The sequence below is a fragment of the Vicia villosa genome, unplaced genomic scaffold (genome assembly GCF_029867415.1).
Source record: "Vicia villosa cultivar HV-30 ecotype Madison, WI unplaced genomic scaffold, Vvil1.0 ctg.000606F_1_1, whole genome shotgun sequence".
Lineage (NCBI taxonomy): Eukaryota > Viridiplantae > Streptophyta > Magnoliopsida > Fabales > Fabaceae > Vicia > Vicia villosa.
The window spans coordinates 284,082-305,293 of record NW_026705278.1 but is presented as its reverse complement, the minus strand read 5'-3'; the positions used below and the strand labels follow the sequence as shown (position 1 = coordinate 305,293).

The 21,212-nt window shown below is 35.7% G+C and overlaps 1 protein-coding gene across 1 annotated transcript; it reads right to left on the bottom strand.

Annotated features, from left to right (window-relative positions):
* Positions 1-7,360: 7,360 nt before the first annotated feature.
* Positions 7,361-8,564, bottom strand: LOC131629811 (uncharacterized). The gene is made up of 3 exons (XM_058900609.1): positions 8,015-8,564; positions 7,584-7,942; positions 7,361-7,471 (listed from the first exon to the last, which is right to left on the bottom strand). The coding sequence occupies exons 1-3, from the start codon at positions 8,562-8,564 to the stop codon at positions 7,361-7,363; spliced, it is 1,020 nt and encodes a 339-aa protein (XP_058756592.1).
* Between the last annotated feature and the right edge of the window lie 12,648 nt (positions 8,565-21,212).

Genomic DNA, 21,212 nt, shown 5'->3' with positions numbered 1-21,212 from the left:
ACTATAATTATATAATATTTATATCAATTTTACGTGATCCCGCACGGGTCCTTTATTAGTAAATGATAAAAACATAATTTCTAGCAGGTGTCAGATATAAATGATGAATAAGGGTGGCATGACAATTTTTTTTAATTTGTACTTATAATTAAAATAAAATATATAATAATAACAAAAGATATGATGATATACCAAAATTTATTTCATCTTACAATGATTATCGAATTTGACTAAATATTTTTAAAAATGGTAAAGGAAAAGAAAAAAAAAAGAGAACAACAATTTTATAAAATTAAAAAAATATACATAAACTAGTCGTCTACCCGTGCGATGCACGGACATGTTCTATTGAATAAACATTCATGACAAAAATTACATTAAATTAATGTGCATTATTATTATTATTAAATTAAAAATAATTGAACGTGAGGTTAAATGGTTAAGAGAAGTATTTTATTTAAGTGCGGAACTTATTAGTTTTTAAAAAATGAATTATAGCTATTAGCTATTTATTTATTTAATAAAAATTAAATGAATATAAGAGTTAGTGGGAGAAAAATAATTTTTATTAATAGTAATAAATATTTTTGAAGTAATGAGAGTTTTTAATTTATTTAATTAATTAATTTTTTATTTAATTTATTTATTTATTAAAAGTTTTGGCGGGAATTTTTGGTGGGAAGAACTTCTAGGATTATAATTTAGTATGATGATATGAAATAAATTAAAAAATAAAATTGACCGATGGCAATGGTGACATGTTTTCAATAGTAATTCTATATTGGCTCTCCTTTTGCATATCAAGAAAAAAGTATTTGATATATAACTAATTTTAAATTAAAATCAATTTTTAATATTAAATAATCATACTAAATTGAATTCTTATCATTCTCATAAATTAAATATGATGACTGGAGTCACACATTTCTTTCTTTTAACTACATTAGAGTCACAATTTGAATCACAGATAACATAACTGATATATCATGCAAACACAATTTTACATCTCTCATAGTTATGAATAATGTGTTAAACTGTACTCTTAGAGCTTATTTAAAAGTTGGAAGGAAATGGAGGAGAGAATTTTGAAAAAAATAATGGAAAGAATTGAATTTTGGTAGAGAGTTTTGTGGGGTTTGCATTTATTTCTAACACTAAAATATTCTAATTTAGAAAACTCAAAATAAATTTATTTGGATGAGAATTTTGGAGGGTTTATATAAATTTTTTAAATATATTATGAAAATAAAAAATATAATAATGATAAATAATTTTTTATTATTTTATACAAAATCATTTTTTTTAATGTCAAATATTTTCCTTTTTTTCTTAAATTTATTTTTGGAAGTTTTTCCTTCTCCTTCCCTTCAAACTCCAAAAATAGTCTTAAAATCATATATATATATATATATATATATATATATATATATATATATATATATATATATATATATATATATATATATATATATATATATATATATATATATATATAGGAGGGTTATATTGACTCCAAGAGTAAGTTATAATAACTTACTCCACATCTAGTTTAAACACATTTTTGTTGTAGTGGGAATAGTTTTCTCTTTCCATATTTAATGACTTATTATTTTTAATCATTAAATTGAAAAGAATTAATGGTCAAGATATGGAGTAAGTAATTATAACTTACTCTTGGAGTCAATATAACTCTCCTCATATATATATATATATATATATATATATATATATATATATATATATATATATATATATATATATATATATATATATATATATATATATATATATATATATATATAAAATTTAACTTTTATATTAAAAAGATAGTATAAATTGGGATATTACATCTTAAGATTTCGACTTGGGAATATTGGTTTAGGAAAGAGAGTTAACCTCCGATTTATTCAATATAACTCATGATTTATTCCCGATCTTTGACAATCTTTGACAACTCATGATTTATTCACAATCTTTGACAAGAATTCTAAAAAAAAGTTGTTTTTCTTTTTAAAAGTGAATTATAATATTTTTCACATTTCAATTATATGATTTTTCTTTAAAACATTTCAATTATTTATTTTTCTTTCTTTTTTTGAACTCAATAGCGGTTGAGTTCGCGTCATCTCTACCTCTTCTCAACAACAACGTATTTCATCACCACCACACATAAAAATTATCAAAATCAACAGAGTCAATTTCATAGTTTAAGAAATTGGTTTTTCTAAATATAAAATTTATCGTATTATTTGTTTAAGACAAAAGATGAGGACAAAAAATATGAAGAAGAATACAATAAAAAAATACATAAATATCTAAATAAAAGATTAAATATATGAATTAATTTATCTTAAAAACAATTTTTAAAGTTAGAATAGCCATCCATTTTTTAATAACTTTTTTCTCAAAAATTATTTTTGAAAATATATTAAACTGTGATCGAAATATCATTTGCCGCTCAACTCTACCGTTATGGGAAAAGATGGTTTTCAAAAGAATTGCAAAACATTTTTCGAAACATACAAAAGATTTGCAAATATTTTCAAAACATATCACTCTTTTTAAGCTTGCGCAGGATTTGTCATTGCCGGTAGTACTATTGGTGTTTTGATATCATTTAAGAAGAAGGAAGTCGCTAATAACTATGAAGGAAAGATTATTGCTGAACCAGAAAACCGTAGAAAATAACCTGAGGTATTAAGGTTATACGGAACCTAATTATATAAATGGCTGTTTGTTTTGGTGTGAAAAGGAATATTGATTTTGAATGAAACATTATATGAGATCTCATTGTAAAAATTGGTATCAGTTAATTGCATTTATGATAGTTATAAACTTTGGGATTATGTTATATAGGTTTAATTTTTTTGGACCGAACATAAATCTTATTTTTTTCTATTATCCCCACATACTATTTTCGAGGCTTTAAATGTAGCAAAAATGATTAAAGTAATTAATAGAAAAACTTTTATTTTACTAATTAAAAAAAATTATTATTAGTAATAAAATATGTATTAAACATAAAATACAAATTTTTCTTTAGTAAAAATGATTAAAATAATTAATAGTTTTATTAAAAAAAATATTATTATTAGTAATAAAATATGTATTAAACATAAAATACAATTTTTTCTTACACATGCTCCATTACTTTGACAAAACTAACAAAAATAAAAATTGCCCATCTTCTACTTCGATGTCTAACTAATTAGTCAACCATTGAAGAAACCACGTGTAGTAAAGAAACATCTCTATCTTCTCTAAGAACACTCTCCAATTTATCGATATGTTACTTCATCAAATTCTACTATTAGATTTTCATGTACCTGAAAGAAAAAGAAACTCCAAGCATTCATCCGTCCCCTGAATTTAAAATTCTTATTGCTTCAATATACAAAATATAATTGAAGATAATACTTAAATTTTTTGCTCCACTCAGTACCTTACGACCGAAGGATCTACATCTGGTATCTTACAGTGTAGGATCTACACTACATCCATAAAATATTTAAATAAGACTATCAAATTCTTCCTTTCATCATAAAAATCTGTTGTGAAAAATGATGTCAAGAACAAAGTATAATAGGGAATTAGGGAGAAGAAGAACACAATAATTGGTTATAACTGCTATTCTTTTACTTTCTCTTAAAACAAGATTACAAGTTTACAAGAATAACAAATAACCTCTCTCACCCTAAATTAGGATTTGCAGCTTAGCAATGATGAGAGACTAGTATGCTATTTATAATAAAACCTAACATACTAAGTAATGAGCTTTCTCCACACGGCCCATTACACAAGCCAACTTAATAAACAAGCTAACTTAACAAATTAGGGTTTAAACACTAAAACCTAATTTAATATGCTAACAACCCTAGCATCTTCGACACAAGCATGTGAACAACCTTCGACTTCATGCTTAATCTTGTCGAACCAAAAAACTATCCTTCGACCATACTAGAGTTCGATCCAATATCTCACAAAATCCATCAGCACTACAACTCAAATCTCAACAAATTGACATATTTAAAGGACATGGGATTAAATTTAAAGAAAAAGATACCAAGATGAATATCTTATTCTACAATTTCATCAAACATGATAATTCAAAACACACCATTATACAAAGCACCAAAAACTATCCAGCTTGTCATTTTTTTGCTAAATCAAAATTTAAGAAATTCTTTTTCTTAAAATACTATTACTTGCAATTGATGCTAGAAATCATATATCTTCACAATTCTAGTATATCCAAGGTTTGGAATAAAAAAAGCCTTCTCTCTTATAATTTACTAATTAAAGCAACTGAAATCAAATGACTAAAAAATTCAAGAGCTTACAACCTAGAGTTTAGCTATAAAAAAATCACAAGACAAAAACTTTTAACACCAATTTAGACCTCCACACATAAGTGCTTCAATACTAAACACCCAAAACTTGTCGCGTTCATGTCATTTTTCTCATTACAAAGAAAAGAACCTCGTCGATATCATACCACCAACAAAATGCATGCATTAGCCAATCATAACTTCAAATCTACTAACATAACTCAATCAAAATAGAAAAGCTACAAGGCATATAATACTGCTCCACTGTTTTTAACAAAAAATGGAAATTATAACAACACAACACCAAGTCTATCACATGCATAACAAAATGATATTATGTAAATTTGATAAGAAAGGTCAAGAAAGATAGAAAAAACAAAACCTCACTTGATGATTATGAATTCCAAAGTACCTAGCTTAGACAACATTCAAAGCCCCTGAAACTAAAATAGCTTTAGATACTAACATTTCAGTCACAGAACCGAAGAATTACTGTGACGATGACATAGGAAAAGTTTTGTTTTAATGGAAACTGAATATAAACCAAACCATTGACAGATACTTGTTGTAATGGTACATAATTGCTAAGCAAAAAAAAAAAAGTAGAGATAAAGAGAAGTTATCGTGTCTCTTGCTTGCTTTACCTGCCATTAATAAAAAAATCATCACCTAAGCAGTGTGGTGTTTGACAATCATAAGAGTAGTACTTAATAAAAGAGTTCTAAGAATACAAGTGGTCAAAACATAAACTTAAATTTTACCACAAAAGTTTGGTACTTTTCATTTGAATAAGTCTGAGCTTAAGAAACCTTCGAGAGTCCAAAACCAGCTTTGACACATACATGACCTATCCTTACACTTTTTAGTGGAGTATTTATCCACGTTAGTCCTATTTGACATCTCTTCTTCCAGATTTACCAAGCCGGGACAACTTCCATTTTGACCTGCCAAATCATTTGGATTTAAAAATTTCATGGTCGTTTCAAACATTAAAGCATCAACATTTCGTCAACATTTCTCCGTAGACATGCAAAAATGTACAAACCTCAATGTAAGCATTATATATCACACTCACGAGTCATTACATATTAAACCAAAAATAGAACTAACCATTGATGGTCACTTAAACTTCAATGGTATATATGACAACCAAACATCTATGACTTTCTTTTACTACCAATTATGTTGTGTAATGACAATCTTTAATATCAAACCACCCTCCAGAGATGGCATACCATCCCATGGTTTTTAATTGGGGCTGCGGCCGCGGATGCGGTTGCGGGTGTTGCGATTGCGACCTTTGTAGTTGCGATTGCGGCTATTGCAGTTGCTTCGATGCGCATTGCAGCGTAAATTTAAATAAGTAATATTTTAAATACACCATTAAAAAACACTTAATCTTAATATTTTAAATTACAAATCACATGTAAATTAAGTTTATGGGTTCTCAAATGCTGAGTTATGATGAAAATATGTGAAGAAACATAGGTGAAGGTGTTTGATGCGAATTCTAGTGTTGTTTGAAGTGTGATTGAAAATCCCATCGCAATCGCGGCCCGGTGCGGATGCGGAGACTACCGCATCAACAATATTGCGACTGTAATTGCAGTTGCGGATCGCAATTTAAAACCATGTACCATCCTATCAAGTAACTAATGATCTGTTTGGCTCAACAGATAACTTGAGGAACTGTGATTGAGTGAATACAGATTACTTAGAATACTTCATATCGTTTGCTCCAAATATGTTTGTATTTTGGGATTTAAACGACATAATAGATCTATAACTGAATGAAACAGATGTGGAAAGTGCGGTTTCGTCAAAAGCTAGTGAAAAAAAGAAGAAAACAAGTGACAAAGCTTGAATTAAGTTGAATGAGAAATTAGATCGAGAAGAAAATTTTGGTTTAGTAAGAAAAACGGAAGAAGATGCTAGAAAGTGATATAGGTGAATGAATGAATGTGAATAGCGATAGAAGATTTGAGAATAGAACAAATGACTACCGAAAAAGAAGAAGGGGAAAGGAAGAAAATACCTAGATTTTGTTTTCTCAAAAAAACAATATGTAAAGTGAATGAGATATTTTTCTAATTTGAGGGGATTTTTTTAAACCCTTTGATTTTCAACGTGAGGAACGAAGATGCCCGTACTTAATTCAATTTGTAGGACTTTAAAAACCTCCATTATCTTACTGTTTTTTGTAGTGATCGTTTCAAAATTGATAGTATAGGTTGTTATATTGTGTACAAGGAGCTTTGCTCCTGCAACTTGGAAGAAGAATAATAAAAGTAATTTTTTTAATAAGAAATTAGATTAAAACATGGAGTATAAGAGCTACTCCAGTCGAATACAAGGTGGAAAACTTCTACATCTCAAAACAAGAGAGGGGTAAAATATTCCAAACGTGAACGTTACAATGATCCACTAAATTATAATAAGATTGGAGCCACGACCACAAATTGAAAACAACCTCCGTCATACAATCGGTAAAACTGAATGTCTCATTCCGAAAAATGATCGCATTACGCCTGTTCCAAATGCTCCAAGTCGTTACCAACCAAATGACCGAAACCATAGATGTATTGGCTTTATCCTTTATCTTCTCCGAGATACTACTTAACCCCTCGAATTCCTCCAAGGATAAATTATCAAACGGACCTATCCACTCGAAAACCGTCTTCCAAATGCTCGTAATAATAGTGCAACCCCCTAAAAGATGCTTTAAGCATTCATCCTCCAATAAACAGAAAACCCAAAGATAACCACTAGCGTCTAGCAAAATTCCCCTCTTTTTTAATTGGTCCTTTGTAGCGAGTCTGTTGTGTATAATCCTCCACCCAAAGAAAAGAATTTTTGGAGGAGCTTTTATCTTCCATAAGCACGTTGTATCCTTCACGATTAGAGCACTAAGAGTAGGGTCGGACAGCAATCTTTAAATATATCATAGCAGGATTTTACCATGAATACGCCATTCGCTGTGCAGTTCCAAACAAATTCATCTGAAGCAAACTCGTTCGGAACACAATGCTCAATCACATCGCGTAATTCCTGCCACTGAAACACAAGGCTGCTGCTGAACTCACCAAAGATGCCGGTTTCCTTCCAGACCCAGCCAGCCTCCGAAAAATTCCTAGCCTGTTGTACTGTAACAGCGTCGTTATGGACTTTAACAAATAACTCAGTATACGCTAGAGACAGAGGTTGATTTCTGGCCTAAGAGCCATACCAAAACGGAACGTCTGAACCGTTACCCACCTTGCAAGAGATAGCACCTGAAAAATTTTGGTTCAACAAAGCAGCATAATTGTCAGATGTAAGAATATCTCTCCACCAAATAGAATCACTTTTTTCTACAACGGAAACGTCACCAATAAGGACCTTCAATTTAATGTTTCCGTATCTAGACACAAGAATTCCCCGCCACACCGCCTCTTCTTCAACAAGAATCCTCCACTTCCACTTACTCAACAACGCCACGTTCATAACCCCCACATTCTTTACTCCTAAACCACCTTCTTCCCGCAATTTACACACGGTATCCCAATTTACCCAATGGATGGGCCTTTTGACGTCTCTACCATTCCAAAGGAATTTGGATTGATAACCCAGATTTCCTTAATAAATGGGAATGGCATTTAACACGTAGTTGATTAGACACACACGACCCGCTATGTTGAGATTAATACCCTTCCAAGCGACCAATCTCCTTTTCAATAAAAGGATCAAATCCTTCCACATAGCAAGCTTCCGCGGATTACCGCCCACTTTAACACCGAGGAATTTACAGAGAAGCATGTCTAATTTACAAGAGAGAAAAGTATGCGCCGCCTCAATAAAACCCTCAAAAACATTAACACCATAAATATTGCTTTTATTGAAATTTACCCACAATCCTGACATCATCTCAAAGCCCCTAAGAATCTCCTTCATGCTCCACAAATTCGCAATATCTCCTTCCGCTAAAATGACGGTATCATCTGCATATTGTAACATTTTCACATTCTCCTCTTCATTGATCATGAATCCCCTAAAGTCATCATTTGAAATAGCCTTTCGCATTAACACTGTAAGAACCTTCGTTGCTAAAACAAACAAAAAAGGGGATAAAGGATCACCTTGACAAAGACCTTTTTCCACTTTGAAGTCCTTTGTAATACTACCGTTGATAATAACGAACATACTACTAGAAAAGATGCAACCCTCCATCCATGACAACCATTTAGTGCCAAACCCCATTTTAGCTAATACAAATCTCAAAATGTTCCAACTTACTCGGTCATAAGTTCTTTCAAAATCAACCTGTAAGACAACACAACTTCTCTTCTCTCTCTTGGCTAAGTCCAGTGTTTCATTCACCACCAAAACTCTATTTGAAATGTTTCTACTCAGAACAAAAGATGTTTGATTAGGCGATATCAACTTTCCTAGAATGCCTCTCAACCTTCCCGCCAAAAATTTAGCTAGAATCTTATACAAACTACCCACTAGACAAATCGATCTATATTCGGATAAAGATTGAAGATTTTTGACTTTTGGGATAAGAGCAATGAGGGACGACGTACATCATTTTGTGAGCCTTGCTTTCTCATAAAAATCCTTCATAAACTTGATAACATCAACCTTGACCAAGTCCCAAGAGAATTGGAAAAACTCGAGGGTGAAACCATCCGGACCGGGACTCTTGGTACCATCACAATCCCAAACCGCTAACTTTATCTCCTCCTCCGAAAAAGGCATTTCAAACCACGCTCTATCGGCTTCACTCAAGGAAGTGAAACTCAAACCATCCGAGACCGCCATACTATGATCCGTCTCCTTAAAATAGTTTTCAAAGTGATTATTCATCTCCTTTTTCACCTCCTCTACTCCTTCCACCCGACCCTCCTGTCGCACGCTCGCGAAAAATGAACAGAGTCGCCACCAATATATTTATCCCATAAGGGAAAGGAATATCAAAAAACCTAACAAAGGAAGGAACAGGGTCTTGCGACCAGAGAATCAAGGTACGGGAGTCGGTTACGCGAGGGGAAGGTACTAGCACCCCTCACGCCCATCGTACTCGATGGTATCCACCTATGTTTGTTTCTATCTAAAGGGTGTGTACTATGTTTATGTCTATATGCGAATGAATGCAAAAAGAAATACGGGGAAAAGAAGGAAGTATTTACAAATGTGCTCGTTCAAGCCCCGCGACTTGATGCCTACGTATCCCTTTCAGGAATCAGAGCGCCGTAGTTCGGCTCCATAGTTTTGTTTGTTTTTGTGTTTTTTAGTTGGGCGGCATTAACGTTCGCGCTCTTGCATAAGGGATCGACCTACGATGAGTACGAGCGGAAATAACGGTGCCCTTAAGAGAAAGAGACGAGAGAGAGACTTTGAGCGTTTCGAGGAAATCCCTTAAGCAAGGGAAACTCGGGTTACTCTTTGGTTGGTGTTTTTTAGAAGTTGGGAACTTATGCCTGAATGGAACCCTTAAGCAAGGGAGATCCAAGCACTCGAACATTCCCTTAAGCAAGGGATGTTCAAGCTTCCATTCCCTTTTTAATGATTTTCACTTTTTTATTAATGTTTTTTAGTGTTTTCTTTGTATGTTTTAAAGGGGTTTTATTTTGATATTTATTAGATGTTTTATGTTGAAAAGGAAAAGAAACTAGCCTAAGTATGAAGGGAATTTCTACCTAATGTTATCATGGTTTCTACCTAAGGTTAGGATTTAAAAGACACATGAAAAATAAAGCAAAAAGTGAAGTATATGAAAATAGCATAAGAGCATGAAAAAGAACAAGTTGAAAATATAGTAAAAGTGAATTAAAAGTACTATTATTTTTATGTTGATTTTTATGAGAGAAATTGAATTACAAGTCAAGTAAAAAGACTAAAAAACAAATAGCCTAAAACTAATATTTTTTATAAACATTTTTTATATGACGAAAATTAGTATTGAAGTCTAAAAGTAAAAGGAAGAGAATTAGTATTTTTATTATCTAAAAGAAATAGGAAAAATCTAGTTAAAACCTAAATCTATTAATGGAAACAGGGGGTGCAAACTGGATTAATGGGCGTGATTAGTAAATCAGATGCAGGCCCAACCGAGAGGCCCTAAGGGATTTTTGTTGTAGATTGATTTGCCAAAAACTGGTGCAGTGTCATGGGCCAAGGGGGGTGAACCAGAAGCAATTCGCAGGCCCAGGGGAGAGGTCCATATTTTCAGATTTTTGTTAATGATTTTGTTGCAAGAAAAATGATAATGGGCCTAAGGAGAATTTTATATCACAGTTTTGTTAAGGTTTTGTATACCAAAAACGTGGATCCATGGGTTCACACAGGAGTTAGTAGCAATTCGTGGAAGGCCCGTTGTATAATCCATGACCATTTGTTCAAATTTTATTTTCAATAATAAAGAAAATGAATTGAATAAAAATAAATAATAAAAAAACTTATGAAAAGGGGATTTAGGGCTATTTTGTGTACCGATTGAGCTTCTGAAGAGCTTCCATCTCTTCTTCGCGTGCGACGAAACCGGCGGCCGGAAATCTTCCTTACCCCGCCGTCACCGTGAACGAAGACACAAGCTTCCGTTTCCATCTCACTCGCGTTCTCATTCCGATCTCTTTCTTCCCCAATCTGAAATCAACTATTCGTGCTTGATTAAACCGGAGAGGCTTCGGAGACGAGGAGGTGAATTGATATCTAGAGAATCTAGCGCGTTCAGGTCCTTGATCCCTAGTTTCCGAATCAAGCTCTTTGCGCCTCCGATTGGAAGATGAAGGTGCGTGAGTCTGAAGGTGGACTCGATTCAGAGAGGTCGCAAATCTGAAGAACGGTGCCAATTGATGTCGACGGAATTGAAGGCTCTGCAGAGACCGATGGATATTGAAGTGGTGAGAAGGTTGAAGACGATGAAGAGAGATTCAGAGATGGTGAGAGTATCAAAGTTGTTCGAAGATTTTCGTGTGAAGAAAATTATGATTCTTCTGCAGGTTCAAGAATGAATGATGAAGGTTGATTTTCTGAGTTTTTGTGTGATGATTTTGCAGGTGTGAATCGTTGTTGTTGACTGTTGATGAAGGTGATGATGATGCTATGTTCTTCTTGGTTACAGGTTATAGAGAGAGTTGAAGATCGAGGAAGAACTGTAGAGGAAGAGATGAAGATTTTTGAGAGTGTGAAGCTGATGCAGATTGAAGAATTGGAGAAGATGAGAATAAGATGATTGAAGGTTGGTGAGGAAGTGAAGAAGTGAGAAGTGGAGTGAAGTGAAGCTGGTGATGAAGTGAAGGAGATTCTGATTTATAGTGATTGAAGGTTAGTTAAACTCCTTGATTTCTCTTCTGAATTTTCTATTAGATGGTTTGAAGAAGTTAGAAGAAAGTTCTGTTAGGGAAGTTTGTTATGTTGTAACTGATTGTTTAGAGGTGGTTTAGGCTAGTTATGAATTCTGTTGAGATGGCGGTTCAGTTAGTTAAGTTGTTAGGGGTTGGTTATGAGTAGTTAGAGAAAGTTAGAAACTGTTAGAACTTGGTTATAGGGTGGTTAGAAGTTACGGAAGTCATAAATCTGTTAGGAATTCTGTTAGGTTATAAGGTGGTTAAAGTTAGTGTAACTGTTTTCTTTTTGAGCTCTGTTTGGGGTTCTGTTTTTGAAGTTAGTTATAGGAGTTAGGTTAGAATGGAAATAGGTTATAGTGAAACTGAGATTTGTCTTTGTAAGGGTGCAGGGCCAAGTTGGGTATAGCGATTGCTCAGTTTGTGAATGGCTGTATGTATGGTAGTGGTTTGAATTTGTATGGAATATGCTAGCAAATGTGCAGAGCTGATATGTGTGTGTGTATGCTGCAAGGCTAGTTTTTGTCATGATAAAGTGTGATGCCATTTATGTATGCTGAAATTCTGGTTTGTATTGATGACAGGTTGTAAGATCAGTTGCTGAATTTAATGGTTGTGCTTTTCTTTTGCTGAACTGAGTCTGAGTAAAAGGTGATGCTGCTGAATGTTTCTTCTAGATTTTTCTGCTCAGTGAAGAAGGTTATGGTAGTCATTTGTACACTGCTAGTTATTATTTGGATTTCGGTATTGGTATGTGAGCTCGGCTTTACTACGCACTTGCCAAAATTTGAAGAAGGAAACATGTATAAGAACATTAGGAATAGACTTATGATCTCTTTTTCCTTTTGTAGTTTTTGTACTGCAACTTTGAAACTTTGTAATGAATGCTCCTCAACATTGTAATAAAATTTAAATTTCTGAATTTTTATACTTGTAGCTTGCTTCTCAAATAATTAATTCGACTTCTCATTCATCTTTGCACATTTGAGTGAGGAAATCCAATAGGAATGGTATTCATGAGATGAAAACCACGATCACTTGATGTGGAACCTCGCCACTCGAAAGTTCTGAACTTATCTCTTTCTTACTTTTTGTAATGCTATCTTGTAATGTATATTTGTATGAATTGGACTTGATTTGTATGGATTGAAAGAAGAAAGCTAATTGGTGGATGAAGTTTGGACCTTGTGGGGAATTTTGTAATGGATATATAATAGATTGGACAGTAATGGAATTTGAAGCTTGAAACATGTACTGTCATTAGGCTAGTCTGCAATTTTGTTTGATCGTGAGTCTATATATGAAAGATGAATGGATTGATGATTGAGGTGATGAATAGAGGTTGATTTTTTCTTGTATACTTTGTAAAGAATTTCTTGTACAATATGTGACATGGATTGAACTTTTGTAATGGACTTTGAAATTGTAATGAGGTGTAACAATTTGGCTTGAAATATCATTATAAGGACTTGGATCCTTTTCTTGTTATGCGATATGGAGTACGATACTAATTTCTTTCAACTAATGAGACAATTCCCTCCAATTTGGGCATTTGAAATTTAAATTCTCTCTTGAACAGAAACCTTGAATCAACATGCCCCCAATCAATGACCCAGCCAGAAAAGTGTAACAATAGCCAACCGTGAAAATCAAAGGCACTTGGGTATGTTTTATCAAATGTTTCTCGCTTTATCGACCCTAAGCAAACTCCATGTTCCATTCCGACCATTGTCTAAATCTCATAATATGACTTGCCACACAATTAATAATCACAACCCAAAGCTCGAATAATGAGTGAAACCCCAAAAACATTAGATGATCCACATCGTAACCACAACAAACTCTAAAATCCATTGGTAGCCATAAACATGTATTTGGATCTTGAGCATAACACCAGAAGGCCCAAACAGTCTGAATTGTGGTGCAAGTAATTGAAGAATTTGGATGAAGAAGTAGCCCCCATAGTCTGATGACAAAGGAGTCCACAGTACCCATATTTCAGAACCTCAACTTCACACTAATACTCAAAGAAGAACCATAGAAATCAAGTTTGAGCGAAGTAGCAACCCTAATTTCCAAGATCCTTGATCCTAAGCCAAATTTATTGATTAATGATGCATGAGTTATGTTAATGCCCTAATGGAAAGATGTACATGGAATGAAAAGCATAATCCAGTTAGAAATAAATTGGGGTGGGACAAATTTGGGGTATGACAGCTGCCCCTATTTAATCGTCTTAAACCTTAAGGTGAAATTGGCGCTAGCCTTTCGAACTTTCAAGGTAGAAGAAGATTAAATATCAAGACCTGAAATTTGTCCTAAAGAGAAGATGGTGTAAGTGTTATCTTTATTTTTTTGATATCTGCTGGGGAAAGAGAATTTTTGTTTTTTTCCTTTTTTCTGGTGGAAAAGTTTATGGTGAGTAATTGGATGAATGGTGATAGCTTGTAACGTAGCCTAGGTGCCAATACAAGGTTCTCAAAGGAAATGATTGTTGTATGAAACTATGTTTGGAAAGTATGGGTCCGATGGAATGATAGGATCTACTGACTCAGAAATTGAAAGTAAGGGTAAATGACTCGAAACCGGGGTGGGATCAACAAATCCACGACTCAAATCTAGGGCGAGTATAACAGACTCACGACTCAAATTCAGGGTAAGATCAACGGACCTACGACCCACTTTGAAAAAGATGAGGATAAGGTCAACGGACCTACGATCCATAAGAATTGAAAAAGATGAGGATAAGGTCAACGGACCTACGATCCACAAGAAATGAAAAAGATGAGGATAAGGTCAACGGACCTACGATCCACAAGAATTGAAAGAGATGAGGATAAGGTCAACGGACCTACGATCCACAAGAATTGAAAAAGATGAGGATAAGGTCAACGGACCTACGATCCACAAGAATTGAAAGAGATGAGGATAAGGTCAACGGACCTACGATCCACAAGAATTGAAAGAGATGAGGATAAGGTCAACGGACCTACGATCCACAAGAATTGAAAAAGATGAGGATAAGGTCAACGGACCTACGATCCACAAGAAATTGAAAGATGAGGATAAGGTCAACGGACCTACGATCCACAAGAATTGAAAGAGATGAGGATAAGGTCAACAGACCTACGATCCACAAGAATGAAAAAGATGAGGATAAGGTCAACGGACCTACGATCCACAAGAATTGAAAAAGATGAGGATAAGGTCAACGGACCTACGATCCACAAGAAATGAGGATAAGGTCAACGGACCTACGATCCACAAGAATTGAAAGAGATGAGGATAAGGTCAACGGACCTACGATCCACAAGAATTGAAAAAGATGAGGATAAGGTCAACGGACCTACGATCCAAAAGAATTGAAAGAGATGAGGATAAAGTCAACGGACCTACGATCCACAAGAATTGAAAGAGATAAGGGTAAGGTCAACGGACCTACGATCCACAAGAATTGAAAGAGATGAGGATAAGGTCAACGGACCTACGATCCACAAGAAATGAAAAAGATGAGGATCAACAATGAGGCCGGAGCAAGAGAAGATTATTAACAACACTGAGGCTAGGGATTGAGAATTGGTTTAGAAATGGTTTGCCAGGACGGGAGGCAAAGGATACACAACATAGGGGTTGGATCTAAAAGTTTTCCCGTACGGGGGAAGGGACCACGGAGACTAGTGACGGCTAGACTCGATCAAAAGACATAATCACGAAGATGTTGATGCTTGCGAAGCATAAGAATTACATTAATCCCTCAGGCCAAAGGCGGGGTGTAACTCTTCAAGAGTGGAAATCGTTCGAATTGCCACACACCAAGTATGGTTATCCAAACGTTTGAAAAATGAGATGGGTTGAATGCCCACCCTCATTCGCACTCTAATTTGCACGCAGCACGAGGGAAATAACCACGACAAGACCAGTAACGACTAGACTTGACAAGAAGATAGAAGTAACCACTAGGAATTACGGAGATATTGATGCTTGCGAAGCATAAGAATTACATTGGTCCCTCAGGCCAAAGCCGGGGTGTAACTCTTCAAGAGCGGCAATCGTTCGAATTGCCACACACCAAGTATGGTTATTCAAATGATTGAAAAATGAGATGGGTTGAATGCCCACCCTCATTCACGCTCTAATCTGTACGCAGCATACGGGAAATAACCTCAGAGACAATGATTCTGACGAAGAAAGACATTATGTCCGATCCATACTAGAGAGAAAAAACGAGACTTCTTCTGGAGATTGAGGATACCAGGTATCGGCACTGTGGCTTGAGGAGATTTGTAATGTATTAGCAGATATCAGTCGGAGTTTGTAAGGACAACTTTTTATGTGGGGATGTATCATTGTCTTGATTGAATTTTAATTTGTATTATCTGGCTTATGCCTTGTATGCATGTTTGAATTTTTCTATGGCGTAATGATCCGCTTTGACGGATATGCTACGCTTTTGAGGATGCAATGTTATATGCAGTGAACACTATATGCAGGATGCCAAATAAAGGCATTGATGAGGTAAACACTAGGAAGAATCCCCTTAGTGTTAAGGACCATGTGGAGGTGCCAATAGATATTGGACTTTGCTTTGTAAGATGCACCTTCTTTGACTCGAAGAATAATTTATGACTTCTCACCATGTGCCACTGCTTGGAGGATTTTCAGCTTGAGGAGATTCACTCGATTCACCATGTTGGGGATGAGAAATCCAGGTAAGGAGCCTTGATTAGGGAAGTAGAACAGCTCCTAGGAGAAATAAACTCCTATGCTTGAGGAATGGAACAAACTCTCGGGAGAAATAAACTCCATGCTTGGGGAGAGACTAAGGTTCCAGGAGAAATAAACTCCTATGATCGGGGAGAGGACAATAAAACTCAGAAGATCGTGCCCCAAGTTTCATGACCCATGAAGGAAGTTGCCCCAGTGGATCCTTGGAGAGATTTGTCAAATCTCGACGTAACTGCCCCAAATTGGTTGAATTTGAGAGAGATTCCTCGACGTGATTGCCCCAGATTGATCAAAGCTTGAAGAGATTTATCGACATGATTGCCCCAGATTGATCAAAGCTTGAAGAGATTTATCGACATGATTGCCCCAGATTGGGTACATCTTACTAGAATCCTCAAGCCTTCGTTGTTTTGAAGTCAAACAAACATGGAAACAACTTTACCACGCTCAACGGAGTCTTTAAACTCTTACCTTCAAGGTAATCAGGGAAAGTATTAACTGTTCATGCCCAACGGAGTTCTTTGGATAACTTGCCCCTTGATGGTCAACATTTGAGATGATTAGCTTTTCCTCCTCGGAGTTCTCAAGTCTCTTGTATTTTGACATGATCGAGTTACTTACTGATTCTCATCATGGTAATTTCCTTGATGTTAAGCACATATTTTGTATGCAAAAGAATGTTAATTCTAAGAATGATGATTCTAATGCAAAGCCTATGTTAGTCTTGAAGTTGTAAAACCTTTTATTTTTGTGGAATGAGGTTGCGACCTCTTGTGACCGAATCACTAGTTGACACAACCTCGATTTTTTTGCATATGGAAGATAAAGCAAGCGTACGATACCAACATGGATATGTGTCTCGCTTCATTGGGAGTCAGTTAAACGCTATCTCATCGGAGTGCACTTTCAAAATAAACCCTACTTCAATTAGGACTTTTAAGGGTTGTAATTTGGCCGGGTTCACGGTTTTTAGAAAACAAAGGATTTTTAGGCTCAAAATTATTTGTACCCACCCCCTTCGTGATGTTCTCCAATCCTATGTTCAGTTAACTCGACACGAGTGTTCATCCCTCACAAGGAATTTTGAAATGGTTGAAGAATCAATGAGGTTCTTTGGACATGGCGGTCGCTCACCTTTTATTCTTCTGATTCATTATCACACGACTTTGTTCTTGCTTGGCAATTTCATCGTCTTTTTTTTATGCTATTTTCTTTTCATCTTTTTTTATTTTCATTATTTATTTCGCCATTTTTTTTTGCTCTCTTTTTTTTGTTGAACAAGTCGTGTGACCTCGCATTATCTTCGACTCGTTGGAGGTGATTGCGACCGCCTCACTTCTTTGATTTGATGAAGGATTACCATTGTGGTATCGTCATCTCTTGATGAAATAAGGATGATCATTGCGGTTTTGACATTCCTCAACCTTTTGGAGGATAACCATTGTTGTATCCTTAGATGCATGCCCTTCTGGTGAGTTTTGAACACTCGATCAAGTTAAATGAACACTACCCTGCCCCAAGGTTAAAATAAGGGTTTTTTATGATTAGAAAAGAAACTCCTACTTCAAGGCCCAAAGGGGTTAACGAGGGTCTATCTCCCTTATATCTCCGGTGTTTGGGGATTTGAAACAATGCCTGTACATCCTCAGTAGGGTTTTATTCAAAAACACATGGTTAGAGATTTTGCATTTTTATTTTTCATCATTCTCCCTCAGCTTTTTTGCCTAAGCAAATGATTAGTAAAGTTGGTATCGTATGCAAAAAACATTTTATGAGTGAAAACGAATGGATTACTTCAAGACAAACATAAGCAATGTATTTTTATTTTCATTCAGAAATTAACAAGTTTTTACATGCTATAAATGCTTAAACAAACAATGAAATGCTACAAATGAGAATGCAATGAAGAACTGAATGGCCGCCATTGTTGAGGAGACTTGACTCCGTCTGGACTTGTTGCTCTTGAATACTTTTTGCAATTTTGATACCTTTTCGAGACATGAACCTCTTGGAGTGAACGACACACAATCCTCAGTTGAATGGCTTTGTGCTCCAACATGGTAGTCACTTAGCATTGTCATGTGTTTCTTCCAAACACTTCAGATTACTTCAAAAGATAACTCCAACGAAGTCACCCAAGAGTTGTAAATTTTTGCCTTACTTTAGGGATTCGAGCAATGCGAGTGATGCAATGCTCAAGATAAGAGTACGTCTTGCTTATCCCTCAATTATGAGCCCCAAGTATCGTTGCTAGAGTAGTAATCACCATCCTAAATGGAAGAACCTTGTATGGTCATCAAATTGAGGAGATCTATTTGTGGTGAAGAAGACCCAATACTCGAATCTTAACCAATTAGAATTCCAACAAGCAGGGAAACGAATGGGCACAAGGCAATAGAATCACCTCCATTTGTTTTTCATATTCTTCTCGTCTCTGTTAACAAGTGGAGGCCACTGAGAAGGAAATTCTGAGAAGAGACAACTGAGATATGAAGTATAACCTTGAGAATGTGAAGCATTGTGTAGAACACTTTTTATTACCACTTGAAAGAAGATTTTGACGAAATCACCTAGGAATTTGTAGCGCTTTAAGGGATTCGAGCAATGCGAATGATGCAATGCTCAAGATAAGAGTACGTCTTGCTTATCCCTCGATCGGGAGCCCCAAGCAACTTCCACACATGTACAAGAGATGATTACCAATTTAGCTTCAGTATCCTTCATTAGGAGTGAGAGTGGATGATCCTTGCATTTCAGGCATTAGGCACAAACCAACAACATCCGAATCAGTGGAGTCACGACTTTTTATGGCTTTCAATCTTTTCTCCAAGAGGTGGAACCTTTTGCCAATATCAATAATTGGAAACTTGCAGACTTCAATGATGTGAACTCTCTTTACCAAGAATAGGAATCTCAACATTATTTCAAACATTCATATACATAAGAACTTCTCATGGGTGAGATCTACATTTGCATTTGGCCTAGGAGGAACTCGTCTCAATTCTTCTTGTCAAAGAGAAAACGCTTGAATAACCTCCATACACTGATTCATGTCAGTCTCTATTTCTGTTCTCATCTCATTTAAAACCCACAGAGTTGTTCCAATATCAACATTTGAGCATGTAACGGTGAGAAGTCAATTGTGTTGCTGAAGTCAGAATTTGAGTAGAAAAGGCCCCCACAAGTTGCTGATAGAACCATGAAATGCATGATAGTATGAATGCATGTTTCATTTATGGAGAATCCTAAAGTCTTTTCAAACTTTTTTTTGTTCTCTTTTGGAATCAAAGCCTCTTTTTTTGTATAGAGTATCTTTTCTTTTTTCTATTTTTTCTCTTCTTTTTCTTTTTTTTTCTCTCTTTGTTTTTTTTTGAAACAGACGTTAGGATCCCCCACAAATGAAGTGGATAAAGCAATGATGTTATGCGATGCAAAAGCATGGGATCAAGGTCCATATAATCTTAGTAACCACCACACAATCCTCTGAATAATTGATGTGAAACCTCTGTACAGGCCAAATGTCACAGGATCAAAGGTTCGACGCCTTTTTGAATACCAGAATATCAAGCACCATGAGAACAGACCAAATAAAGGTCCGACCTCAAATATGAAGAGCCAAAGGTATGTAGGAGTCAAGGTTTCCTGTCCCACCCCAATCTCACGGGTATGTAGTCTAGACACGGACAAGTGGTCCCTAATGGTCACTAGGGTCTACAGTTCCCATGGGGTACAAAGTGTTTGAGGCAACAAGCGTTCCAGACACAGTGTTCCATGAAAGAACCTCGCCCAGTTGTGGTACCCCATGTCAAACTCGATCATAGCAAGCGCTACGGGAGTCAACATGAGAATCCACGCTAATCGTATGTGTCACTGGCCTGGGTAGTGGGCCTTTTACCTCGCAAAAACCCCCCACCTGCAAAACAAAGCAGAAAAAATATGTGGCCCCCACGGGGACCCATAATATAGTCCAGATGCATGATGTGCAAGCGGAAATAAACAGGATATACAAGCAGAAAATAGACATGCAAACATATATACAAGATATAGACATAAAAAAAACAAATAAACACCCAATAAAATAAAACAAACAAAGGCTAGGATCGACTTGCTTAGGTAGTCCCCAGCAGAGTCGCCAGCTGTCGCACGCTCGCGAAAAATGAACAGAGTCGCCACCAATATATTTATCCCATAAGGGAAAGGAATATCAGAAAACCTAACAAAGGAAGGAACAGGGTCTTGCGACCAGAGAATCAAGGTACGGGAGTCGGTTACGCGAGGGGAAGGTACTAGCACCCCTCACGCCCATCGTACTCGATGGTATCCACCTATGTTTGTTTCTATCTAAAGGGTGTGTACTATGTTTATGTCTATATGCGAATGAATGCAAAAAGAAATACGGGGAAAAGAAGGAAGTATTTACAAATGTGCTCGTTCAAGCCCCGCGACTTGATGCCTACGTATCCCTTTCAGGAATCAGAGCGCCGTAGTTCGGCTCCATAGTTTTGTTTGTTTTTGTGTTTTTTAGTTGGGCGGCGTTAACGTTCGCGCTCTTGCATAAGGGATCGACCTACGATGCGTACGAGCGGAAATAACGGTGCCCTTAAGAGAAAGAGATGAGAGAGAGACTTTGAGCGTTTCGAGGAAATCCCTTAAGCAAGGGAAACTCGAGTTACTCTTTGGTTGGTGTTTTTTAGAAGTTGGGAACTTACGTCTGAATGGAACCCTTAAGCAAGGGAGATCCAAGCACTCGAACATTCCCTTAAGCAAGGGATGTTCAAGCTTCCATTCCCTTTTTAATGATTTTCACTTTTTTATTAATGTTTTTTAGTGTTTT

Excerpts from the sequence above, each read along its gene's own strand:
- LOC131629811 (XM_058900609.1), bottom strand. The coding sequence starts at position 8,564 with ATGGGGTTTGGCACTAAATGGTTGTCATGGATGGAGGGTTGCATCTTT. Across the intron at positions 7,943-8,014 it reads GAGATTGGTCGCTTGGAAGG|GAAATCTGGGTTATCAATCC; the intron begins GTATTAATCTCA and ends CCATTTATTAAG. Across the intron at positions 7,472-7,583 it reads CAGGTGCTATCTCTTGCAAG|TACAACAGGCTAGGAATTTT; the intron begins GTGGGTAACGGT and ends ACGCTGTTACAG.